The sequence below is a fragment of the Synchiropus splendidus genome, chromosome 14 (assembly GCF_027744825.2).
Source record: "Synchiropus splendidus isolate RoL2022-P1 chromosome 14, RoL_Sspl_1.0, whole genome shotgun sequence".
In the NCBI taxonomy this organism is placed as follows: domain Eukaryota; kingdom Metazoa; phylum Chordata; class Actinopteri; order Syngnathiformes; family Callionymidae; genus Synchiropus; species Synchiropus splendidus.
The window spans coordinates 12,125,864-12,153,198 of NC_071347.1; the positions used below are offsets into that span (position 1 = coordinate 12,125,864).

At 41.6% G+C, this 27,335-nt stretch overlaps 2 protein-coding genes across 6 annotated transcripts in view; both read left to right on the forward strand.

Annotated features, from left to right (window-relative positions):
* Positions 1 to 6,471, forward strand: part of bicd1a (bicaudal D homolog 1a) — a 29,309-nt gene extending 22,838 nt beyond the window's left edge. The window contains exons 6-10 of one of the 3 annotated variants that reach the window (XM_053885920.1): positions 186 to 923; positions 1,001 to 1,152; positions 1,225 to 1,435; positions 2,686 to 2,771; positions 3,874 to 6,471. In XM_053885920.1, coding sequence (XP_053741895.1) covers positions 186 to 923; positions 1,001 to 1,152; positions 1,225 to 1,435; positions 2,686 to 2,771; positions 3,874 to 3,976 — 1,290 coding nt within the window. In that variant the 3' untranslated portion in view covers positions 3,977 to 6,471. The remainder of the gene's footprint in view (positions 1 to 185; positions 924 to 1,000; positions 1,153 to 1,224; positions 1,436 to 2,685; positions 2,772 to 3,873) is intronic. The other 2 variants (XM_053885918.1, XM_053885919.1) reach the window with 2 other exon arrangements.
* A 394-nt stretch (positions 6,472 to 6,865) lies between these two features.
* The window catches only part of fgd4a (FYVE, RhoGEF and PH domain containing 4a), a 40,571-nt gene continuing 20,101 nt past the window's right edge, over positions 6,866 to 27,335 (forward strand). The window contains exon 1 of one of the 3 annotated variants that reach the window (XM_053885030.1): positions 6,866 to 7,223. In XM_053885030.1, the coding sequence (XP_053741005.1) occupies positions 7,121 to 7,223 (103 nt within the window). In that variant the 5' untranslated portion in view covers positions 6,866 to 7,120. Of the gene's footprint in view, positions 7,224 to 10,336; positions 10,829 to 26,030; positions 26,198 to 27,335 lie in introns of those variants that run through there. The other 2 variants (XM_053885031.1, XM_053885032.1) reach the window with 2 other exon arrangements.

Below are 27,335 nucleotides of genomic sequence, written 5' to 3' on the forward strand. Positions count from 1 at the left end.
AGATCGGTCACTATCTAAAAAATATATATATTACATTAATACAGTTTGAATAAGCGCACAGTGCTCTACCAGCTATGACTTTCTACTGTGCCATTAGAACGGCATTTCCAGGACATAACCGACTGTACTTTGGCAGCGTACTTATTTGTGAATTATATGTGTCTTTTCTTCTGATCTTCTTCCAGGTGACTCGTCTGGAGAGCAGTTGTCGAGAGCGGGGTGAACGGGTGGCCTGCCTGGAGGCAGAGCTGCGAGCTGCCACAAACACAGCTACGGAGAGTCAGGGCACGTTGAACGCGGCGCAGGATGAGCTGGTGACCTTCAGCGAGGAGCTGGCTCAGCTCTACCACCATGTCTGCCTGTGCAACAACGAGACGCCGAACAGAGTCATGCTGGATTACTATCGGCAGAGTCGAGTGACGCGTAGCGGCAGCCTCAAGGGTTCCGATGACCACCGAGCTTTACTGACCCCTCGACTAGCGCGGCGGCTGGCTGCGGCCGCTGCTGCCTGCTCCTCGGAGAACACACGCAGTCTCGTGGATTCCCCCTTGAAAGATGCAGAGACCACCACCAGTGCGCTGGACTCACCAGCTTATCACGGCAGTCCCACACGCCACCCCGGCTCTAATGGCTCACCATGTCCTTCCCCTGTACCCTCCGAGTCCGGTGGAGACTTGAGGAAAGAGCCCATGAACATCTACAACCTGAACGCCATTATCAAGGACCAGATCAAGCACCTCCAGAGGGCAGTAGACCGCTCACTCCAGCTGTCCCGACAGAGAGCAGCAGCCAGGGAACTGGCGCCGATGCTTGATAAGGACAAAGAGACTTGTATGGAGGAGATTCTTAAACTCAAGTCTTTGCTCAGCACCAAGAGAGAGCAGATCGCAACTCTCAGGCTGGTTCTGAAGGCCAACAAGCAGGTGACATCTTCTTCAGTTTTCCTTTTAAGTAATTGTGGGCTGCAGCGAAGTGTGAAATCTGATGGCCTGTGTTGCAGACCGCAGAGATCGCACTGGCTAATCTGAAGAGCAAGTACGAGAACGAAAAAGCCATGGTGACGGACACCATGATGAAGCTGAGGAATGAACTGAAGGCCCTCAAAGAAGACGCTGCCACCTTCTCTTCTCTCAGAGCAATGTTTGCCACAAGGTGGGATCAGTTCCTCCACTCTACCTTCTGTTTTAAGTGGCTCACGGCACGCTTGGCTTCCTTCATGCGCAGATGTGACGAGTACGTAACCCAGCTGGATGAGATGCAGAGGCAGCTGGCGGCAGCGGAGGATGAGAAAAAGACGTTGAACTCGCTGCTCAGGATGGCCATTCAGCAGAAGCTTGCCTTGACTCAACGACTCGAAGATCTGGAGTTCGATCATGAGCAGACGCACCGCGGAAGAGGTGCCAAAGTAGCCAAAATAAAAAGCAGCCCTCCCAAAGTAAGTGCCCAAACCTCATACAGCTAAAATAAATCACTGTGTGTAGATTAATACTGACTGGTAGTCACTTTGGCCTGCTTGCTACCTGACCACTCAGGGATGTTACTCACTGCCTGCCTGTGTCCATCGTCTCATCACCTTAGAATTCAGATGACTCACTATAGACAGAATGTAGGTCAGCTAACTGAACTGGCATCTGGAAAGCTCTGTTTTCTTACTGGTTGAGAGAAAAATAAGGAGTCAAATGGTGTGTCACCCTCAGGCCTCACACACTGATACAGAACTGCTGGTGCAGGTAGGTCACGCCATCAGGATTTAAGATGAGCCGTAAAATAAAGTAAATCAGCCTCCTCTGTTCCCGTAATCATCAGCGTAAATTGACATTCTACTCCGTTTCAATTGTTGAGAAAGGTTGTTTTATGGCAGAATAATTATCTTTGCTGCAGTGCTGGCGCTTTCGTTTAGTGATCGGCAGTGCCATCTTCTGGTAAGAATTAAAAATTACAGGTCAAACACAAACTCGATTCTGTTTATTTGATACACCATAAATGTATCGTTCTAAGTAATATATTACAATAAGTAAATAACAACGGTGTATTTATCTCTATTCGTCAGTCAAGTTGTTCATTAATTGAATCGAAATGTGAGGTGGTTACCCGTTCATACAAACGCATCCAATGCTGTGGTGCTCTGTGACTTGGCATCTAAAATAATGGAAATAATGGTTCAGGCAGACAGTAGCAGATATCGTTTTTTCTCTCAACACGCTTTTCTGTCTAGATTGTAATGGGCTTGTATCGCGATGTGTTTAGGTTTTGTTTTTCATTCATTGTTTTCTAGCAATGTAAAACATAAGCTTAGCAGTGTATGTTTACTCTTGCCAGTTGTGGCAGAAACAACTATGGTTAAGATATGGTTATATAGATTTTCTTTCATTTATTCTGCTTGGCATGTGTCACATTTTACTTTTTGAAGCCACATTTTCACTCACTGTGTCACCACATCCTGTCAGCTTGGTCAGATGATGCTGCCTTCAAATGATTCCTATCGATACGAAAAAAAAAAAGAAAATAATAATACGAAACACATATTTAGCATTTCAACTAAGGCATCTTTCGCACCAGCTGATTTTCGGATGGAAATCAGACTTGGCCCAAAGTCAGTCTGATGAGTCCTCCACTGTGTTGTCACTGTCCCGGTGTTGTCTTTCCCTGAGTGTCACCTTTTTGTGTATCTTTCTAATTCATCAGTTTCTTATAGATTGTAAGCAGCCTGCTGCCTCAATATCGACACTCTCCCCACAACTGAGGCGAGAGAGAGACACCCGAGGCCGCAGGTAACATGCTCTAGATAGAAACAAGCTCCTGTCAGACTCAACTACTCATCCATTTAACTACCAGCTGTTAACAAGCTGTGAAGTTGCTAAATGATCCAGATTGTGTCATGAAGAGTGATTGTGGTCTGATGTCATCACATCATCAATCATTTATTGTATCCCACAGTAAAGCAATAAGGAAACTGGTTACAAAATAATGACACACGTCTATTTCCGGTGTTGTAAGCCTTGCTATCAAATATTTCAGTCCCATTTGAGCAAAGCTCTCACAGTACATCCATGTTATAAAGCCCAGACGACTACAGACATTGCCATTTTTATTACAGGTTCATTTTGGTTACTATTTGAAAATCTTTTTAAACATTTCCCTGAAATAAATAAATATTTTCCTTTTTATTTGTCAAGATGGTGGAATCTTTTATATCAGGCTGTATATTAAATATGAGTAGACAGGTCAGAATCATGTATTAATATGCTTGAGCTGTTTGGTACAGTAGGTGTGTAAATGTGTCCAGCGAGAAGTGTTAAATCAGAAGGTATACACAATCGTGCAATGTAGGATTCTCTGATTTTTCAACAGCAATGCATACTATATAATGCATTTGCAAAGTTGTCAAGCGTGGCTAGTTGTTTTAAGTATTTTGAAGTTGTAATTTAATTGCTATATGCAACGATACACATGCCGTTCCTAACATCCACCTGAGCAAAACAAAAGGTGGTTATGATGTCATGGCTGATCAGTAGTGATGAGTTGATGAGGTTTCATGAAACAGTGTCCTAATTTTCAGAGCTCAGTAGGTGGCGCTCGTCATTTAAATATGATGTGAAGTTTCATTGAAATAGTTATTTATAGCCATTGATTATATCACAGACACTGCCATCTAGTGGCCTCTGGCAATTAGGACACGTTTCATGAAACCTCCTCAATGAAATACTACTGAACGCATTTCCCAGACTGTCTAACTTGTCCGTCGACTAACTCCTTTTTGTGCATTTGTTTTCCTAACACCTGTAAAAACTCATTGCTGTCCTCCTTCCCACGGTGGTTTTTGATGGTTAACTTGAATCTTCCTTTAAATCTCATTACCTGTTTTTATTTCAGCCCTAAATATCTGCAGTTCCACCAAGAAGACCAAGTGGTGCGCTCCAGCAGCCTCTCCTCTCCCTGTGACCCCCGTCTGACTCTCCAGCCCCCCGAAACCTGACTGTCTGGGCTTTGGTCAGACTGTTACAAATCCGTCAGTGCAACTGGTCCCCGCCCCGATGGTCCGACCATGTGCTTGAACACTAAGCTACCCGATCCTCCCAATTCGTATTCTGCAGTGATCAAAGGAGGAAAAAGCCAGAGTGCACAGACTACTTCCTCTGCGAACTCAAAATCCTTAACACCCAACAAACTTAAATTCCAAACAGACAAGACACAAGAATCCTTTTCCTGTTGTGTTCAATTTATCTTGGCTATTTATTTCTACAAATGTTTATCTAAAGTCCAAGTATTACAAAATGTATTTAGCATTGGCTTTATTTGGTCTCAGTCCTGCTTTTTGTTAAAAAAAAAATGAATATGTGTCACAACAAGCAAACACACAGGTGCTTTATCGAAGAGATCTCATCATGGCTAATGTGATAACCGTGCCCACTTCACCCAGTTCATGTCACTTTGAGTCGCAAAACTTGGTGAGTACGGAATCTCACTCACGTACTATTGCATTGAGGTCAGTTGGTTTACAATGTGGAGAGGATTAAGTGATTTAAGATTAACATTCTCTTGTTGAAGCGATGGCGTGGCCTCACTGGAGTTTGGGAATTAGCTTTTCATGGCATGTAGTGTGAGTAAGAGACAAGGCATGACAGAACCTCCTCAACAAGGCTGTGGACTGACTTCATGTAGTTGAAGATAACTTAGTCTGTTGAAGAGATTCTTACCCTGGCTGAAGTAGTGGCGTGGTAGTTACTCTGGAGTGCCGCTCCTGTTACAGCGAACGTATATGAAGCAACCAAGTGACTTCGGATGAACGACATGAACTGACCATGATTTTATTGAAGTCTTGCAACTGTGTTCAAGTGGAGTGCTCAAATGGTGGTTTGAAACCTAATTTATGAGTTAATCTCTAGGATTATGATGCCAGGATGTGACTTAAAAGAGCTACTGTGGTCACTAGATAGTTCCTGTGACCATGAGCTGACTTGACCTGGTGTAGGTAAAGCTGTGAGTTAGCTGACTAGCCTTATTCGAGTTACAGTGGAATGACTTTATCTGGTGATCGAGTGGTGACCATGCTGTATTTAAGCAGCCATGCAGTGACTTTACTTGGTGTAAGTGACCAGTGGCAAACCGAGTACGTCCTTTCTACCATGATTTTTAAATGTATAGGTTTGAAGTTAACAAATAATTGACAGAACGATTTACCATGCATCCAGATGAGATGACATTTATGCACTCTGGATGAAGTGAATTAGGCAGGGCATAATGTGGCACAACATTTCAAAATGTGCACTTTAATAAAGCCATAATATTCTACATTTTGTCAAATATTTGCTTCAGGCAGTTTGATGTCATCGAGCCGTGTAACAGGCTGCCATGGATATTTGTTACCAGCTGTTTTCATTCATCACAGTACATTTTCTTCAGAAGCAGAAACGCAAAGCAAAGAATTTCCCTCCTAACAGCCTGAGGCTCTAAAAACAACTGTCCTTAACGATTGTTTACATATCATCTTTTGTCATTTTGTTTTGTATTGTTTTGTTATTTAATTAATTTTTATTGGTGATTTCTTTTTTTTTATGCAACTCTGTTATTTATTTTTTTAAAGGCTGTGATTCCTGATCTTGTGTCTTTTTCCTAACCAGGATTTGCTTTCCTTCACCAGAAGACCACTTAATGCCACCAGGCAGTGACTTTTTGCTTTATAAAGGAGAGCATGTAGTGATCTAACCAAATCATTCGAGAGTGAATGATGGTAAAGCCATGAACTAGCGATGAGGAGTTCTTAACATGGAGGGTGTTATGATGACCATTGATATAATCCAGTGTGGTTTAGACAGTCACAGAGATGTGGCCCTGTAGAGTTCATGGACGCAGCCATAGATTTAACCTAGTAAAGGTACAGAAGTGGTTTGCTGTCATCAGCTGGTTGAAGTTCCCTATAAAGTGGCAAAACTTGCAGTGACTCTGGAGTGACTTGGATCACATGGGGTGCTTCAGTTTTATGAATCTTAAATTAAAAGCAAATTTCAATCTGAACTGTATTATAAAGACACATAGGCTTCCTCTCAACTCTATGCAGTAATGTCCAGGCACAACCATGCATAGTGGCAATACACTCTGAATTACTCCCCCGGCCATGAAATAACCAGCAAAATAATGGGGTGAGTAGATGAGATTAACCCTACAAGCTGGATCTGGCGATGTTGGTTTGGCTTACTTCATGACACTGAAATATGCGGAAGAATAACTTGTCTTGCATATATATATATTATATGCTATGAGTTGCTGTTCATTAAATGCCTGAATACTAAACTGAAGATTCCAACTTCGGGTCGGTGCACAATTACAACCGCATAACTGAAACAGATCAATGAGGAATTTCACTTTTCTGTGGGTGAGGTGGTGAATAAGTGACCAATGATCAATACAATTTTACAGTCTGTCCTGTATTTACAACAGTGTTTCATTGGTTTCACAGGTTAATAAAAAAAGAGAACCATCCTTACAGTCCTGTGTGTTTTGTTGCACATTAAGTTGGTCACCATCATGTCACACCTGAATTGAATTACACCAAAGACGGTTTCATGGGTTAGAGCTAACCAAAACTTTTTCCTCCTCATATATATATATATATATATATATATATATATATATATATATATATATATATATATATATATATATATATATATATATATATATATATATATATATATATATATATATATATATATATATATAATTTCTCATTCATTGTATGATTCATTGATTAAAATGAGCCATAAATGTGTTTTTTTTTTTTTTTTTTGTAATAGTTTTATTTGTATCCCTCTACTACGCGCGTGAGTCGCGTGCCCTCCTGCCTTCCTTCTACTCGGCACGGCACTCGTTGACGCAGAGCCCGTGGAGAAAGAGGCTGGCTTGTTTCTCGGTTCTGCTCCCAACTGGATAACGTTGGAATTGAGGATTTAACGGTCCAATCTTTTATATTCACCGGGGGTTTGTTTGTTTTGCGCTTCTTGTGTAGACCAAAATAGTGAGTGTCTTGACGCTAACTTTCCGCCTCAAACTGGAGGACTTCATGAACTTATTCGGCGACTAGTTTTATTGGGTGTTTTTTGCTTTTTAACAAGCCTCACCGATGATAGAACGGTCACGATCGTATTGCAAAATGGACGGGTTCAGTAGAGTGGCTTTTAGAAGGAAACAGCGCAGTTTGGACGTAGAGGACTCCTACCACGCAGGTAAGAAGATGCGAAACTAAACTCACCTACGGGTTTTGTGAGTGTGTTTGGGGGAAATCCAGTCTCATTGTGTTGAAGTGCACTTTATCGTAAAGTAGCGGCTCCTGACTCTGGGTGTCCTGTGTGTAGCATGGACTTCTGCACACCTTGGTTATCGCTGTGGTTTACACCCTCCGCTCAGTAACTGAAGGTGTTTCAAGTCACAGCTTGTTGTGTAACCATAACCTGCTGGAGGCCATGTTTTCCCGACACCTGCACAGTGTCATGTATTCACCAAAGACTTTAAGGAGCGTGTACGAAAGTTTGAAACTAAACTAAGAACGTCTGGCTTGAGGTTTTCAGACAATCCAAGCACGTGACTTGAGCACTGTCTGGGCTTGAGACAGGAGGTGCTAGGACTTTTATCAGCGGAGGACTTGTGGAGACTTGCAGCCGAGGCTCATTCGCCAGCAGTTTTGCAACGTCCCGACCGTCCTCTTTGGTACTAAGAGGTACACAAATGGAAGCACGACAGAGAAGTCTGTAAGAAACGTGTGGCAGGTTTGCTCTGCTTTGTATCGTCCACTATCATCTGCATAGCACCACTGGTAAACATGCAGGTTGAGCTTTATCATGTTGCTATTTTTAGACATTACCTGGTGTGTAAAGGTAAAGAGACATTTCATACTACAATTATTACTGGCCTGTCATCCTGTCATGTCACAATAATGTGGCCCTAATGTGGACATGACAAGTGTCATATGATTTGTCATGTAAGGCAACAACCATGTGTTAAAGGGGATTGAAATAAACATTCATTCAGTTTAGTGATGTCCTGATCACATCACTGAACAAGCTGGTTTATCCAGATGTTTTCCTGACTGGATTTTAAACATATATATTTTTTCTCAGAAGCACAATGTCTTGTATTTGCAGGCCAGATTTTATGAAGTGGCGCTCAATATTTATTTCATTTTCTAATCTTTGTTACAGCCTTATTTATTTAAAAGCCACACATGAAAACTATTTTGAATATCCTTTCAATAGCTACCACTTTGGAGGTGTCATCATGAGGAGTCGCATGCTTGTACAGGACAGCCCTGTCATTCTGCCTCTTGCTTTCAAGCCTTTAAATGGCAACATCTAACATTTAACTGACAACTGGCTTCATGTGTATCTTGTGCGTGTTCCTTGGTAAATAGTTGCTTTACTGCGCTGGTTGACTCTGAGTGTACATCTTTGTTTGAAACCACGATTCAAACACGTTGGTCTGATGTAAATGTGCGAACAACAGTGAGTGCTGTGATAATGAAGCCTCTTGTTTTCTGTCCGCTGCTCTGACTGTTTGAATTGTGTGGCCCACTGATCTACTGCTGGCTGAGTTTCTTTGTTGTAGTCATGCTGAACTAAAGTCTACTGTCCTCAACTGGCCTCACTTCTGAGGTCTCTTATTAGCCAGTGGTACGTGTTCTTATTCATCATTCTAATTTGTAGTGTTTGCTTTCAGTCAACACTTCAAATGTGTTATGAACTTCTGTTGACATGAGCACTGTCTCCATGCTAAGCACTCGTCAAATAACCAATAACAATAACCATCCACCTATTGTGTTCTGTGTCTGTCTATAGTCAGACATAATGCTCTTTTAATGGACGCAATGGTCAAATGCGACACTGAATCACACGATCAATTCAGCTGTGTAAAAATGTGTGCTCAACAAGATGAAAAGTGCATTGAGTGTTTTTGTGACTCCTACTGTGGTAATAGCACAGTTGTTTTCTTGTTATTACTCAAACCTCTGTCTTGTTTTCGCACCAAATGAAATTCCACACACGCCCACGTCTCGCTACTACCTGCATGGCCCTGATAAAAGGAATCTCTGCTGAGTGGTATTTCGAGCTTCTCTCAGCTGGTGGTTTTGGAAGTTTTGCAATGCAATAATCTGTCTCATCTGGTTACAAGCAAAATTATGAAACAAATGAATCGTTATCTGTGTTTGATGATCAGGGATATATTGTTGATTTTGTCCTTGTCTTATTAAATGACTTGTGACGTAGATAATAATCTAATATAAAGTGGTTTATTTTAATAGGTTATTCTAAATGTACCAGCAGAGGGCGGTGTTCACCGCGTCTGTTACGTCACGTCACTTAAATGCATAACCAAACTGCCCCGTTTAATTTAACCTTATATCAGGATTTGCTTTTTGTCTTGTGGGTAAATTAAATTCAATATAGTCATTTATTAGTCAGTGTTTTGACAGTCTTTGGCAAATTGCAGTTCATCTTGCATCATGTGTTGAACTTATCCACAATAATAATATCAACATAAATGGCATTGCTTTATTCGTTTTACAAAAAAATATCCATTAAATCTTAAACAGAAGTAACTGCAACTTCTAATTCTTCTAATTCGAGGCTCAGATTGGACATGAATGAGCAGCTGCCATCACCAGCTGCTGGTGGAAGCCATATTGTCATCACCAAGGAATGACATGAAGTGTGCAAGAAAAAAAGAACAGAAAATAATTCTAATAATGCTCATGTTTCTGCCCACATCAAGAGAGGGTAGTGAGCATGAAAAACTTTCCCTGCATAAACACATTCACGACAGCTGAAATTTCCGTAACCATTCCTAAAATTCGCAGCAGCCTCTTTGTCTTCCTGCCCCACCTCAACCATGATGGTCAGTTTCCTGGTAATGCTTATGACTTTCACTAACAACACCTCCTCTCAGTGCCCTCACCTGGTCTTACTGACAGAGTTAGAGTTACAGTTTCTGAATGTGCAGTGAACCTATTTGAGCAAACAAGTGGGACTTTTTACAATTACAGTTCATGTTATTTAGTACATAATCATTTTAATACAGCACACACAAAGTTAAAACTTCATAAACAAAGTTGGTGTGTGATGACTTTTCTATTAGCAAGAACAGATTTAATTCAATTGAATATTCCTTTATTTAGTCACAATGTTTTTCTCAGTGTTTTCTATTTTTACTGTTGGAGCTTTAGATTTTTAAGTTCTGGTTTGCCTTGCTGGGTTCTGGTCCCATGTGCTTCCTGACTCCAGAGTGTGTTGCTTCCTCTGGTCCTGACTGCCATTGTTTGCCCATTTGACTATTATTCCTCACCAAAGTCGGCTGTTTTGTCACGTAGATAACACTCTGGACATGAGCTCAGTCAAGACCAGACGCAGCAGTAGCTGAAGGATGTTTACAGAGGCAGTTGTGTCAGCGGCTTGGTCACCTTTGCGAAATGGAGGAAATGTTTTTTGCAACAGGAAACGTGTGAAGGTGCATGACTGAGGATGACTGGACGGTCTTCAGCGTTTATGGTTTCTTTGGGTTTCGGTCATTAATATCTTCACCTGTGACATCACTGTGTCATCGCGACGTGGTCCAACTCCTCGCTGCAACATGGACTGGGTGTTGAGTTACTTGAGGTCCTTCCTGGGTCTGCCTCAGACCCTCCTCACTTCGGGTAGGTGATAAGCAGAATTAACCAGCCGACCGGACAGTCGAGGTTTTAAACTAGAAGACTCTGGAATTGCTATGAAACGACGACGCAAGTATTGGTTTTGGAGACGGAAGGGTAAAAACTTAAAGATGTGTCTGCTCTGCTGTTGTGGTAAGACTTTTCTTCTTTGTTTCCAGCATTAGTGTGGACAATTTTTTTTATCTCATTTAGCGTGTTCAGCAATGCCATGATGCACTTCTGCTTCATTTCCAGCCATTTTTGTTCTGTCACATTAAATCATGCCAAGATGCCATAATGCCACTACAGTGTATGTCAATAATATGAATAAATCCTCAATTTCCTCTGATGTATTTTGCAATCTTCCTTTGATTTTTCATCCTATGTCGCCCAGGGCTTCTCAGAAATATAGGAGGCAATTTCCATTTGCGCTTGCAGGGGTGAGTGCACCCACTGTGCCACCCTGTCCCACCTTTCTGATGTAGAAACAAAGGCAAGACAGTCGTGTTTCCCTGGTTGCCTAGGTTGATGTAGAATAGCAAATGAGTGTCGGAACACAATTCAGTACTGAATAAAGTGTCACAATGCAGCAAAATGTATGAGTTTTTGAAAACCTGAAACTAGTGTGCTGCAAGCATTCAACCAGCCAATTCCTGTCCATCGTGTGCAGATGCGAACAGGGCACGTGAGAAGTTACAGGATATAAATTCACAACTCTTGCCATCTTCAAAAATATTTCCATGGTATTGTCTCTGCTGTGCCATTTGTCCCCTCCTTGTATTTTAGGGAACTGCGGATTTCTGGGTCTTTCATTTGTTATGCCGGGACTAGGTTTGAATTCAGTTGAAGCTTCTGTCCTTCTGTTGGTCTTTTCCTCCATGTGGGCGTCAGCTGGAACGAAGGACAGAGCTGTGACTCAGTATTTAAGCCCTGCCTGATGGGAAAAGGGGCCAGTTTTGTTCTCTGAGGCCTGGGAACTGTTTCCCCCCTCTTAAGACCCCTTTCCAACCACTTTGGCCTTTTGGCAGACGTCCCTGATTGCCCATTCCCCAACTGTGTTTGTGCTCCGCATGGTGATACATTCATGTGTGTGGATCCATGTGTGTCCCTTGACTAGTGCACCTTCCTCAAGCTTATCCACGTGGAGTCATTTCTGTTTAAAAGAGAGAAGGGAACTCTGAGACGTTCCACTTTCATTCTCATTCACAGGAAGGAAAAGGCTGGGAACCAGAACTCCTTTCCCACTGATTGTTCGATGGTGGGCGAGCTTCATCCAGTTTCTGGTCTAATAGAAACTTTCGATCAAGTCGTGCCTTTAATGCTGATTCTAGCTTGTTGGTAAAGGGTCAAAGCAAGATTATTTATTCCTAATACAGTTATCATAAACATTAATCATTAAACATGTGGGGAATGACAGGTGCAACAAGGAGGCAAGGTCATGCAACAGTCCAGCAGGTGTCAGTGTCAGCTGTTAAGGCCAAACACATGCCAACAGCTGAAGCTATCAGCAGCTTAATAAAGTCATCAACTTTTACTGTCAGAGGAGCAAATCCTAAAAGCAAGAATTAAAATGATTTCATCTTCAGATTATTATCAAATGTCGAACAAAGAAAGAATGAATCAACATTGCAGATTATATTTGAAGTGTTCTTTATGATAGTTTTGTTTTGTTAGAATTCCTTCTATGACATATAAAATAACAAATAAAGACAAATACATCACATTATCATTATCTGCAAAATAGTGGAGAAAAACTATGTAAAATTTCGGATTATTATAAATAAAATAAATTAAGTCACTTAATTCAAAACATTGCATAAGACATTAAGATGCATAATGGATCTTGGAAACATCACAAACTACCAACTAAAATAAAAAGTGAAAAATTAAAGATGATTGGAGTACAAATTATAGTACACACACATACAACACACATAATTAAAAATATTACGATATATTTTTTAGTTTAATAATGCTCTTACTTTTTGTAACACATTTACAGTCATCTGAAACCAAATTTGAAATGACTCAGTATTATCTAAATACTGCTAAATAAGTGAACACATAAGAATATTATATATAACAATCATGAGATTGGTTCAAACTGCAGCATGGTTTATAATCAGTTCCTTCTTGGACGTTTATATCTGAGTGGCAGCGAAGGACGTTCATTCTCTGTCCAGTGTTTGTGTGACATTTGTCTGACTTCACTTGACTTCATGAGCTCACAGATGGTATGAAGTGAACATCAACACACAACAGTGTCGCTGACACGAGAACAAGAGAATAATGAGCTGCTTATCTGCCACTGTGATCACGTCGAGATCCTCTTGTTGAAACGGAGTGGATTAAAGTGGGATTTATTTGGTGCAGAGATGAGGTCGCTCATCAAAGTGGTAGTGCTCTCAGCAAACTCATTGTAAATCAATTTGTTGTGTGGATAAACGCTGTTGTCTGGCTGTGTCTTTTCGACGCACAAACCCCCTCCCCCTCCCGTCAGCATTGATTTGAGCAGCTCGTCTTTTTCCTCCTGATCTGGATTGACAGCCGTTGTTTGTGGTGGAAGATGTCACAACGTCACTGACGTTTGCACGTTTTCCCCACTTTTTCATTTCCTTCATTTCCGCTTCTTCCTGACCTGGTACACTAAGAGGCAGCCTGTCAGTGTGTGGGTGGTACAACTTGACTACAGATGACGGGATGCCTTGCTGTAATTAAAGTGTGTGGGGGGCCCCTTGTTACTTCACTTGTGCCTTATAGCCAGGGGCCACATGACTCCATCTCTTTCAGAGGAGAGGAGAAAGATAGAGAGATAGAGAGAGAGAGAGAGGTGAAGACTACGGAGGTGTGTGCTGAGACAGATGAGCTGCTAGAGGGGGAGGGAGACTGCAGCGACTTGGTGTGAAGAAGTGGGAGAATGCTGCTGATGGAGCGGAAAGTAAAAGACATATCAGTTCATTGAAGAAAGATAGTAGGAGGAAGGGAAGATGTACACAAATTGTGTTGGTGTTTCCAGCCCATTGACTCAGTAAAGTTCTTGTATTTGTCATGAAAAGTGTTGAACGCAGCGGTGAACACACAAATAAATATGAAAATGAAAGAAATGCCCATCAGTCACACACACACCCAGGTGTCACACCGTCATTTGGGGATCTGCTGACATCATGCTTTCCACAGCCTCCTGTCCTTAACTTAACCATCCAAAACAAATGGCTAACCTTAACCAGAACTGTGACACAAATTAATTCATTATAATGACCCATTATTTGGAGGTCCTCACCCTCAAATTGAGACTTAACCTTGTGGGGTCTGAAAAAAGAACCACACAAAAACAAGGATGTGTTTTCCCCAAAATTGGACACACACACACACACATACACACTCACACTGATGTTAGGTTTGTGGGTGGTTTTAGGAGGCGAGGCTCACTACTGTCTTTATATATATTACATGTGTTCTGAGTTTTTTTCTAGACAAAACACACAGAGGTTAATTCATGACTTGAAATTGTCAATAGATGTCCCATGTTGCATGGATGGATCCAGTGAATGGTAAATAAGTTGATTAGTTATTAGGTGCCTGTATAGCTAGATGGTTGAGGATCAGTGGTAATGATTGGTGGTAGATATTGATATTATGATGTTTCACCACTCCTTGTCTAGATGTTTCTAGTGGCGCTATTTATACTTGACTTCAAGAATTGTAATTGCTTAAGTTACCATGGCTGAGAGCGCAAACAGCACTTTGACACAGTTGTTGAATTTATTGGGATTAAAAAAACAAATGAAATTCTCACTATTTTTAATGTAGCCATTAGCTCAGGAAGCTCGAAGTTGTGACTCATCCCAAGTACAATGAGTGCTTATGTTTCCCCTTGTTCAACAGGAGGGCGAAACAAGTGATCCCAAGGCTTTCACTCACGTTCTTTTTGCCAGTTTCCTGAGAATTTAATATACTTTTAACAAGAGTTTCCCCACTACGGGTCCATCCTGGTGGTCTTAATGATGTGTTTTATGGCTTTTAAAATTCTGCCTGGATACAACAGGGGCAGCGTGATGTGAAGGCTGTGGGTGATTATGTTGACTACCAAGTGCAATGATTGTTCATTGATTTGCCTTACTGTTTATTTTAATTTATGCTCCATGAGGGGGATGTGTGTTGACAGACGCATGCTGATGTCTCGTACAGATTCGTGTGACTGCTGATGACTATGAAATTTAAACGCTTTCATTATTCACTGCTGCCATTACACTTTAGTGTTGCCATGGAAACAGCTTCTGTTATTTTTGTGACAAGCGTATTTGAAAATTCAGACCTTATTTAGTGAATGTACTGGATATATTGTCATCATACCAGGCGCTTTTATCATTAGTTTGAATTTTGTCAAAGAATCAGACGTTTCATGGAAAGCAAGTTGAAAATAACTACTTTGACTTTCATTTTGTCTCACTACCCAAAAACACACTATTTATATTGCATGAAGAAGTGTTGCATTAGAGACTTCTGAGTACTGACACAACTTCTTCTTTTAGCTGTGCTGTCTTTTCACTTTCAAATTTGAATAACCAAGTGAGTTACACATAACAAATGTTGCTTGTCTGCTAACATGGTTTACAGACTTTTTTTCTAGTATCTGCCAAGCACCTCTCTCTGTCTTCAACCTTGTCATTTTTCGTTTATACAGGAGGTCGCTGAATGTTTCATCAAGTATGAATCGCATGATTTTTTTTTTTGTTTCGCCCTCGGCCCATGGTAGAAAAGTGTCATTACAAACGGTTATGAAAACTGAAGGGTCTCTTCGATCAATTCTAGTGACCAGGTCACCAGACTTAGCATGCACAGTGTTTGACTGTAAAGAGCAGAAAAACTCAATCATGAAATTCAGACCAGCTGTGTCACATCTGTGTTGGTTATTGGTTCTGCTTGTGCGTTTGTGAGTGTTGAAGCTAATAATTGAACAGAGAGCAGCTGGCGAGTTCAGTGTTTAGCACAGATGGCTACTGAAGTGAACCTGGAGTTCAAGCCCTCCTTCACTCCAGAACAAAACCCAAGCATATTTCATATTTTGCCATTCTACTCTAGACAAGATGTTCCTATCTTCTCTTATGATCGCAATCTTTTGGTCGTAATGCTGTTGCTTCAGCACATGCCAACACTTTCCCTTCGTTCATAAAGCTTTATTGATACCATTCTGCTTGTCATGTCAAAACATAAAGAGTTATACGTGAAGTGTGTGCAGAGGACCGGAAACATAAATATGGAGCAATGTCTCCAGAGACAGGTTGAGGCAGAGTCGGTTAACAGGTCTCAGTGGAAACATCACCAAGTGAACCTGTTTCTGTTTTTGGTGAGAGGTTTCATCATAGCTGAGCCGCAGTTATGAGCATGTGTGTACGAGTTCGCCTTGAGAGCAGCCTGCTGACCTCTCCGTGCTAATGGGTCTTCGTGGAAACTAAAACAAAGACTGTGAGTTTTCACGCTGATGTTGTTCATGTGGTTTGGACCAATACCGTTTCAGTTCATCATAGACATGTTGGTTACAGAGGCTGCACTGACCCAAGGGTGATACTCACTTCAATAGTGGTTCCTATTATCGCAATAGGGTTTATAGTCATATAGCATAGTCATATTAGTTTATTAGTTAGTCCTTTTCTGTCCATCAGTTTTCTATCTGTCAGTGGCTTTGTTATCGCTTACTTGTACATCTTTTTGTATCAACTCATGAGTGGAAACTAGAGCGATCCATTGAAAATTGAAATCTGTGTAGACTTAAATAACCTCCACGGTGCATTCTTGTCTTGTCAGATGCATTACTACAAACAAAATAGCTCAGTGGAAAGCCTGAAATTCTTATTTATCATTATCTCATTCTGTAAACCAGCAGGTGGCATCATGTCTACTGTATACTCAGGAAGATTGCTGATGTCTGATGCGTGGTCACAAAGGTCAAATGAAAATGTATCATTCCTCAACCTTCACTGACTTCCCCTCGCTCAAATTAGCTGAAAATGTGACCTATACATAAATTTCCCCATCAATAAACCAGTCAGTATTTGATTTTCAACTGATGCTCTTGAAAGTGCCGTCAGTGCTGTGCTGTTCACAAGATGAAGTTTCACTGCCTCATCAAGAGCTAAAACAGAAGTGGATATTGAGTTAGACACCCACAACTTGAAGTGTGAATGTGTGCGCACCATCACATCCAGCTCGGCTTGTGTGACGCTGACAGCAGCAGCAGTATCACTGTGGTGCTAGCGGGTCAACTGTCAGGTCGGAATCAAAGGTCATGTTTGTCCATTTTATGTCAACATGGCTGCCACAAATTATGATCTACAAGATGTTATTAAATGGGCAGCGTGATAGAAATCATTACATTATTGATGCTACCGAAAATTTCATTGTACTTCATAGTTAATATCCTATATTTAAGTGCAAAAACGCATATATATTTTAATTTGTTCTTCAGTGTGACAATAATCATATAATTAATTTATAAATATATAAATCTCATTTCATCCGCCAATATTTCATTTACATTTTGGGCTTGCGTGTGGAATTAAAAGTCTCAATATTATTTATTGCATATCTTCCAAGGTAGTGTATTGTTGCACTAAAGTATGTGTTTGCTCTCCAATTATTTTATTTAGATTAAAAATACTGTTCAAGTATTCACACAATATAAAAATGCATTGGCATTAGCAAGCATTCATAGAGGTGCCGAAATTTCCAAAGGTTGCATTCAAACTAGTTACATAAACAAACTTCTTCTGTTCCTGAGGGCAGATGTTTTGTTTTGCGGACCCTCCATGCATCTCCCACCAGCGTCAGTGTATGACGATGGCTACTGGCTTCTTCCCCTCTGGCTGGCCCTCCCCACATCTAACACAATGGGACCGATTGTCCATGCGACACACACACAGAGTCATACACACACAGAGGGGGCTTTACTCGTGGACTCAGTGGAGCTCCCCCGCTGCCATATGCCTCATCTCCAGCGGAATGTCATTATCTTCCTTCATTCTTTGTAGAAAACAGAGCACCGAGGTGAAGGAAGAACAGGGAAAGCATCAGCCAGATCAAGACGGAAGGTTGAGGAAAGGGGCGAGTCAGTCAGCGACTGAGGGTGTGTGTGAGAGAGAGAGTGAAGGGGGGCGGAAGGGGAAGGAAGGGAGGATGCAGCCAACGCAGGGAGGCAGCAGTTGAAAGCAAGCCTAAACCTGCCGGTGTTTCTCTGCAGCTCCACAGACAAGCAGGAGTTGTTCTCCGCGTCACCCTGCTTCCTCACATCTCGGATGTGACCTTCACTCAGGTTGGTGCTTTGTTTTTGATTTATGCCTGTCAGCACCGGCACGCTGTCTCTATCAAGCTGCACAATGCAGGCGTGGGGCGTTGGGTTTACGGAGCAGCGACATATAGCAGTTTATGATCAGAGGGACCTCATGTGCGTGTGACTGTAGGGTGACTGTGGGGCTACAAAAAGAAAGGGTACATCAGACGGTTGGTGCCTAGCGAAACAGACAGTTTTTTAAGGTGTGATTGAGAAGACTGCTTAGTTAACTCTATTAGCTATAATATCCTTCAACTGTCTGTGGGAAAATATGCAAGCGTGTGTGTGTGTGTGTGTGTCACTACTTCTGAACAAACACAACTCAGATTTCAAGTCATCATGACATCGCTGTTGTGACAGAGCATCATGTTGACAGATGCGGTCTGCTGCAATCTCATCCTCAGCCAGGCGGATTTTCAAGCTCAAATCGGAGAGTATATGCATAGTTGCTCCCCTCATCCCTGCCTTGAACTTTATCCGCAGCCGTATATTTTCCAAAGTGCTCAGTCGACTCCCTGAATGTGGCTGCTAATGTGGAGAGGCAGCAGCGGGGGGGGGGGGGATCAGATCCTGCTGTTAATTCTGCGATGGAAGGCAGCCGCGCACTAACAAGGCTCTGAACTGCCTATACGTGTGTGATCCCACTTGGGAGGGGGCTGGGTGTTCCTTTTGGCTACAGAAGCAGGAAATCATTACAAGTCTCAGTCAAGGCTTACCTTCTGTCTGCGTCCTCGCGTCCAAGCACATACATTGGAATGTATAGTCAGCAGTGGCAGTCGACTATTTCAGGATGGATTCTAGTGGCTTCATTACAATTTGGAGTAATTGATAATCTAACATGATCTCTCATGTGCAACCTGCTTTGAACATCACTTAAGAATGAGGATTTTAATGATGCTGTCATAATATGCTGTGTGAAGTATGACAGCACTTTTTTTGCAGTGATATAAAGGTGTGTTGGGCTTTGCATCTCATAACTACGCTGCGTCCTTCAGGTTACTCTGGTTTCTGCCATCATAGACACTCTTGCGATGCCACTAAGTGGCACCTTATTTTTTGGCTATGACTTTCAACAGGAGGGGGATTGAAATAATTCACTTGACATGACACCAAATGCCTAGAAATGTGGTGTACTGATCAGTTCTCCTGCAATCCTCTCACTAATTTGCGGGGTAATTACAACAAGGAAGGGACTTCAAATATGTGATGTGCAAAGCATGTTTAAGGGAGAACATTCCGCTCTGTTATGGTTTGACTAGAATGAGGAAGAAGAAGTTGAGAGCCACTAAAGAATTTTCTCATGCTTAAAAGGAGAAGGATTCTTTTGTATATGCTTGTTCTGGTGCTTATGTATCTGAGTGTTTAAGTGGGTCATATTTGTCACTTGCATTACCAAGCCATGGTGAAGCATGGAAATAAAAATGGAATAAAAAGTTTGCAACTAGCTACCCAGTCAATCTCAGAAAAAAAGGTTTTATGCCGTCTTGCTCATGCTTTAAGCCAAAATGCAAAACATTTCATTGATCTTGCTCATATGGCGTTAAACACCAGGCCTGTACTTTTATAAAGGTTTAGACCATGACTGATGGTAATGTTATGTCCTCATGAATGAGACTACTTAAGGCCATCAGAACTCACCCGAGACTATGCATTGGGACTTCTTTATTTTGGCAAATAAATGACATAGATTAGATTAGATTAGTTAGCCTTTATTAGTCTCACAGTGGGGAGCTGTGTAATATCTACGTCAGAAGAGTTGCAGTGGAGATAAAAGTCATTCATTAACCTTGTATTGTTGTTCTTGTTGTTTCTGTGTATGTATATATATATATATATATATATATATATATATATATATATATATATATATATATATATATGATTCTAAAATGATTCTATTCACCCATCACTAACTAAATGAGTTTTGTGACACTTTTATATAGCTCAGACATTCTCTACATACATAAAGCATGGAGGGAGATCTTGTGTACACATGGATGCCTCTCCTTTTGTTTTGAAAAACATTACCCACTTATGGCTTATGTCGATACACGCGCTAACATCATACAGAGGAGGGAGAATGGAGAGTGACATTTGCAAAGCTACCTTCACCTGAAAGTTAAAAATAAGAAGACATCAAGTTAGCTCAAATGTCAATATTGACGTTGTCCCCTCTCTCTCTTTCTTTCTCTCTCTCTTTCTCTTTCCCTCTCCCTCTCTGGTTGCTTATTTAATCCCGTCTAGTGGGCACCAGTTTTTGACAAAACACTATCCTAGTGAGGACTGTAGGAATTTCGTGGGGACCATTTGGCTCTAGTCTGAAAGGTTAAGCCTCAGTTTGAGGATGATGACGTCAAAATAACTGGGTGATTATTATTGGGTGTCAGTTTGGCTCAGAGTCCTGGTTAAAGTTAGCCATCTGTTTTCGGGCGAGAGGCTGGGGACAGCATTATGTCACTGAGAAACCTCACAATGTCCCCACAAGGATAGCAATACAAACATGTTTGTTGGTCTCGTTCTTTGTCTGGTCGTGTTCTTGACTCACTCTTGGCTCTGGTCTTGACTACAACACTACGCAGTGTGTTCTGCTCATAGTGATGCTACTTGTTTTATATTGTACTTAATGTGATTCACAGTGCTGAAAAGTTGGGACTACGAGTCACTTGAGGTATTGTACATACAGTATAGAGTGACCTGAAATAGTCACCCTGGGATGGACAGGTCTTCTTGTCGACTTCATTTCAAGACACCTTCCTTTCGCGAGTCAAGGACATTCGAGTTTGTCCTCAGTGTTTTAGTCAAAACGCTGTGTCACGTTTCTTAAAAGGCTCCAGTTGATTGCATCCTCTCCTCTACTCAGCAGTTTGTCTTTCTGTATCCGATGACTAGAAGAGAAATGCTGATTCTGTTTGACACGGTATTCCTGCAGGACGTGTCAGATTAAACGCTGCGTTTGTCTGCGTCTTTGAACGAGCGTGTGACAGAGAGAGAGTTGTGTGTATCTGAGATAACGTTGGGATACAGAAACGCAGGTCTGGTCGGACAGATTATTATTATCCGAATGATGTCTGGTTGAAGAGGGACCATGTTTAAGGCAATTCCTCCTGTCTGGACTCTGTTGGGCGCCCAGATTTGGCTTCGCCTGCAGGCTTGTTTTCATGACTGCAGAGCTTTTTGGTGCATTCCAGCTCAGCACTCAGAATCTGGGCACCAGTGCACCAAGTCTGAAGGACTCATTCATGCTGAGCACAAGGATTCTGCTTGAGACAATGATCCTCCTTTATCGACAAAATATTCTGCATCTATTAAGTTCTATACATTATGTATTGAAGCTAGCCTGTTTAGCATAAAGCGTCAATTATCCAGAAGAATAAACATAAGCACAGATTGAGAGCTTTTCTTCTTGAAATGTTGAGTGTAAAGCCGTTCTTTTGCGTGGTCGATTTCAGATGTATTAGTTATTTCTCTTAATTATGAATCCAGCCACTGGCCATGTTGAGTTAGCTCACAAAAAAAAATATTTTTCTGCAGTTTACTTATCATATATTTCTCTGGTTGTGGGGGAAAAGTGTTTGTGTTTGTGCATTGGTGTGCGCCACCATGTTGTTTCCCACTGATGCTCTGGACAAACAGGCTGGAGTTTATTCACCGCACGGAGAACATTCATAGCAGCGGATGTTGCTAAGTGGGATCTCTCAGCACAAACAGTGAGTCCGTTGTTGTGCATACAAGTTCTCTACAGTTTCTGTCGGCACGGTAAGAGCTGGAGCCCCCCTCCATCTCCTGCTTGGTCCCTGTCGGCCAACTTCTTTGTGACGCCTAGCCATAGCACTGCTACATTTCTTTTGCACTTGGTTTAGTTGCTTAGAGAGAGCCACTGGTTAAACCCAGAGAAACAAGTGATGTGTTCGATATGGATGCTAAACTGTGACTGCTGTGACTACAAGTATGAAATAATCTCCTACCCAAACTTTGGCTGCAAAATTTCCCATCAAGATTTGCAGCTCAGGTGGCGGCGCAGCCGTTAGGAAAACACATGGATATAAGGCATAACTTGTTACCTGCACCAAGGAGGTTATGTCTTCAATGGCATTGATTTGTTTTGTTCGTCTGTGTTCAAAATAACTTGTCTCAGGAAATATGTGAAATGGAAAAAGGGGCAAATGATTCAGTTGTAGGCTCGAAATCGCCATATGGATCCAGGAAAATTTTCCCAGGATTCTTTAACATTGGTACTATTTTCGGCCAGATTGACACTTGGATTTGATGGATACTGATAGACACTGGGATTTCATGCTATGGCTGCGCTGATGCTGCTCGGCGGAGGTTTGCGCTCTCTCCTTGAACATGTAAGAAATGTACTTGAATAGTTCGGCTGAGAACAGCAAGACCTTTATCTACTTAGTAAACTAGAGCACATCTTTAGTACCAGTATCTGAGAAGTTCTCAGAGGATTATTTTTAGCCCGACTTGTATTTTCTAACTAGTCAGTTATTTAGGATGGAATTTTAAATGACAAATGTTTTGTTGACAGACCAACAGCAAAACATTGTTATGGTTTCGGAGTGGGGTTCACGGGTCTGTGGGGTTCGCTCTCACTGATGCCCGTCACATGAGAAAACAGCAGGTCGCTGCTTTTTATAGTGAGCTTATTTTCTTTCTCATTCTCAGACAAGACACTTGAGTCCATGTGGCCTTGTTTTGCTCTTGTTCCGCTCTATAAAAGTTTCACTGAGGTTAAAATAATTTTGCGTTGTGCGCGCAGGATACCAGCTGTCTTTGTTTATCATGGTTAAAAGAAAATGACTGATGTCTGGTGGAGTCCTCTGGGCGCAGTCTGACAGTTTGGTTGTTGATATTGATTGGCAGATTTAGAGCTCATGTCGCTGCAGCTGTGATCAGTCATCTATGGTGGACAGTTCAGTCCCGGTGGTGTTAGAAGAAACAAAGAAGGAGGAAGCTGATGTGAAAATATGAGCGTGGGCAAAAGGGAAAAGCCAAAGGAAAGTGGTCATTGTCTACTATCACTCGTCTTTCATCGCTCAGCCAACACAGACACTTGCTCTTGATCGTTGTGTACAGTCATTTATGCATGCTCTCCCAAAAGACAGCCGACAGGAAGTAATTAAACAAGATGACTGCTGTTCAGACCCAGGATCACAGTGGTCCCAGTCACACAGTTGACCTGCCCTCATTAGACATGGGCCACGGAGCTCGTTCAGATCATGCTGAAAGCTTATCCTCACACACTGAGCCACTACTGGAATCATGCTGGGATGGTCCGCACATCACCACACCTGTTTGTGTTTACATGGGCGCTGTAGTATGATGAAAAAGTACATTTCACAGGGAGTTTTTCAGTGAAGACAGATTGATTTTTTATCTTCATTTTGAGGACACTGTTGTGGTTCAGGTGAAAAAAGGAGCTTTGTGGAAAGGCAAAGCTATTGACCTACATTCCTACCTCACCTTTGGTCACACGTTTCATGTGGTGACCGAAAGATAGAGGAAGCTGCCGAAATGAATTCCACTGTGCTGGGTGTCTGGTGTCTCATGTCTGGGCACACACATAGATTTTTCGAAATATTAAGTGATTTTTTTTTAATCTGTCAGAGACCCCACACATGAAGATAAAAAAGTCTGCGGTTTATCGTTATATTTGTGGTGTGGAGAAGCTTTTCTCCTAATGTGGCCGGAAATCTCATGTCATAAAACTAAGTGGATACATCACTATAAACATGAAACACAAGGAGCAAAAGGGGATGTTTTGTTTTTTTTCATCGTTACACATGTGACCCCTTTTAGAAGTAAAGCAGGATGTCACCTTGAAGAAGCTCAGAGTAGAACCCTTGCTCCTCTGCATTGTGAGTATTCAGCAATGGTAACTGAAAACACATTCTCACTACTAAAGTGTTCCATCGTAAAGTGGACATCTGCGTCCAATGCTGATGAATAGTAGTGATGGGTAAATGAGGCTTCATTGTTGAGGTTTCATGAAACAATGTCCTGATTTTCAGAGGCCACCAGATGCCGTCTGCTTTTTTTCTCTTCCACATAACACTCAAGAGGAGTGATTGAGGTTAGGACGCTGCTTTACTCGAAGTTAGATGTCACTATTACATTGCAGCTAATGTGGTGTTTCCAACATACAGTAATTCGGAGGGACTTATGCGTCACTCTTCAATGCGAAAGTGCACTTGTCACTCTTGAATGCAAAAGTGTACTTGAGAACAGTTGATATTTGGTGTGTAGGGAGTGAGAATGAGTCGCCAGAGATAATCGTTTTTACTTCAGTTCTTGTACTCAGGAATACAATTTGGGCCAGCTGATTATTATTATTATGTTCTTGTTTTTCTTTTTGCACATTAACTAAAAACACGTTGGGTTTTCAAGTGTTTTATAGATCCCAGGCTGAGTGCAGATATGACTGTTTCAAAGTGATAATACCATGATCTCCCCATCGACTGAGCTTCTCCCCAATTATCAGGCTTTTTTTCCGGCTCGTAACCTTTCTGATTTGTTTCCACACCATTGATCTCATTTGCACATGTCTGCTTAAACAGGCTGCTGAAAAGGTCTCTCCTTCCTGGACTTCTGTTCATGACTTTATGAACTCTGTTTTCTGTTTGAGATCTAATGAGAAACAAACATGAGCCTTTGTCAAAATGTTGTTTAAAACCAGTTAAGTCTGTATTCCCTCAGAAGGCTCTATGAACGCCGCGACTCTCTGAATAATAGCCCATTTGCTGTCGCAAATTTTGTCATACTTTCTGTTTAAGTCGTTTTCACAGGGTCCCGTCTGGTCTCCTTGACCACTGGAGACAACCTTGGTCTTTTAATTTTCACTCTATTATGCTCATGACAGAAAACCATCACTCTCTTGTAATTGTCCATTATGTACGGACAGTCTCCCGCATCTGCTCTCTTTTTTAGGAGCCAATTTCTCGTGTGTCGCCCATGAACCTTCACACACACCCACGTTTCCGCCAGACAGGGCATCTCCGTGATTAAAGGGGTGTTACCCATTTTCCATTATTTATGAGCTTCCTTTGAAGAGTAGTTATTTCTCTCTGGGGCGGCCTCGATAATGGAGGTTACTTTGCATTTTTGCGTGGGGATGTGGGGAAAATGGTCTGTGTAATGATTTTATTACTCTGCTGTTTAGAGTTTTACATTTGATGTCAGCAGTTGTTTTTAATATGTGGAAGGCATGTACTCCCATCACTGTCTGCTGTGATGGACAGGAAATCATTTATGTATCCATATCTATTTAAGTATAAACTCCTATGCTGCTGTGGTTGACTCATTAAGATAATACTTTGTTTGATATTTGTTCATTACATTTTATAGTGTGGATTTACTCTGCAAGAAGGGATTGTTTGTTTTGCATTACAAACATTATTGCAGTTTGTATGTCGACTTAGTCCAGGCTTTTAACTCTACATTTATTCTCTCTATAGTTTGTGTTTCTGGCTTTTTTTTATTATTTTAATGTGATATGAAAGGCTTGGACTTGCAGCTGTCATGTACCCCATGTACCCGTCCATAACAATTGACTCGGATTTGCTGACTCAAAACCTATAGTACAGGGGTCCTCACTATGTGCCTCATCGCGTCACCCTTTCAGGCTATATTCCAACTGCTTTTACTGCTGGTCAATCTAATGCACCGCATTTCTGCTTTTTTTAAAAGAACGTCATAATGCGATTGGCAGATTATGATGTAAGCGGTTCGCTAGTAAGAAGCCTGGATTGCTTGTTAAATATTAACTCTTTATGGTGCACTGACTTCCCCCTGCCACTGGATTGCTGCTACAGTTTCACATTAATATTTTGACCTTCAAACCTGACTTTCTCTGTGATCGCTCTGTCAAAGATTACAAGGCTTTAAACATGAAGCGACACACTGAAGGAACGACCTCCCCCCTCACCTTCTCCTCCCTCCCTCGCGCTCACCTGACAACTCTGGTTTCTAGGAAACCGGTTTGAGCAGTGACGACGCAGCTTCCCTGATGGTGAGGTAGTCGCTGCTGACATGAAGCGAGCAGCTGTTAGTGGGCACTCTTCAGAGGAAGAGAACCACGGTGGCATGCAGGCGTGAGTGGGACAAACTTGGAGGAAGTTAGGTGATGGATGAACGCAGCGTAGTGGGCAGGTTGGAGCCGAGACAGCCGCACTGGAGATCACACCTGTCAGGTATACCTAAAAAACTTGTTCTTCTTTTACTCCGCACCTGATCCGTTTTTATTGTAGCGTATATTGGAGTGTTTGTAGTTGATGAGCGCTGGTGAGTATTGAATGTTTCTCAGAAAACCACACCGGTGAACTCTGGGATTTCACCATGGGTGCAGCCAAACAAACATTTGAAACATGCTGCTTGTCATTGACAGGAATTCATCCACGTTTTAATTCCACACTGACTGAATTTCCAACTCAAGTGCGAAGCATTGAGTCCACAAAAGTGCTTGATTTTAATTTAGTGAAAGAAGCTGTTTCTCCTGACAAATGTTAGCGTATGCCACACTGAAACTCCCCAACCCCACCCGCCCCCCCATTCCCCCAGGCCATAATGGGCGTCTCTATACTCTTACATACTCTTTACATAAAAGATTTAGTGACCAAAAAGCAACCCAGCTGTGCCATAAACATGGGAGCACTGCAAGAGCGCGTCACTCTGTCAACTGAGCGCTGACTACCCAGGCAAATAACACTGCTAGGTTAGTGAATCTCTGTCACTAAACTGGTCAATTTTTCGTTAAAAGGTGTGGCAGAAATGTTTTCACATTGTTAATATTTAATACACTAATAATTCAAACACACTAAAATGTTGATCGTCTTGTTGACTGGGTTTGTTGTTAAATACCTTGCAGGCAAACATTTACAGCACTAATTGTTCCTTTTGACTTAAGGTGTTTGTAAACTGTTCGACAAAAGCCGTGGTGAGCAGTGAGTTTATTTTGCACAAGCAACAAGTCAAGAAAGTTATAGCCAATAAATGCAAAAAGAGGAAGAAATTATAATAATCTTTCTGGCTATCTACCGAAAATAGCAGTTCTCTTTGTACTTGTATTCTTTCTCCTGTCTTTCATTAGATTGCCTTCTCCCTGTGTCAGTGTTTCTATGTCATACTACGTACATATTACTGGTTTCCAAACAACTAGGCACTAATTGTGTTTGAGGGGCTCTAGTTACTTATTAGCATGTATCTATAAGTAAAACATCTGTCAATGTCCTGCAGGTCACGTCATGAGGAGAGTTTTGTTCAGATTCATGAGGAGAGTTTTGTTCAGATTTTTAAATATTAAAGTTATCATTTTAGATCCTTCAACTATTT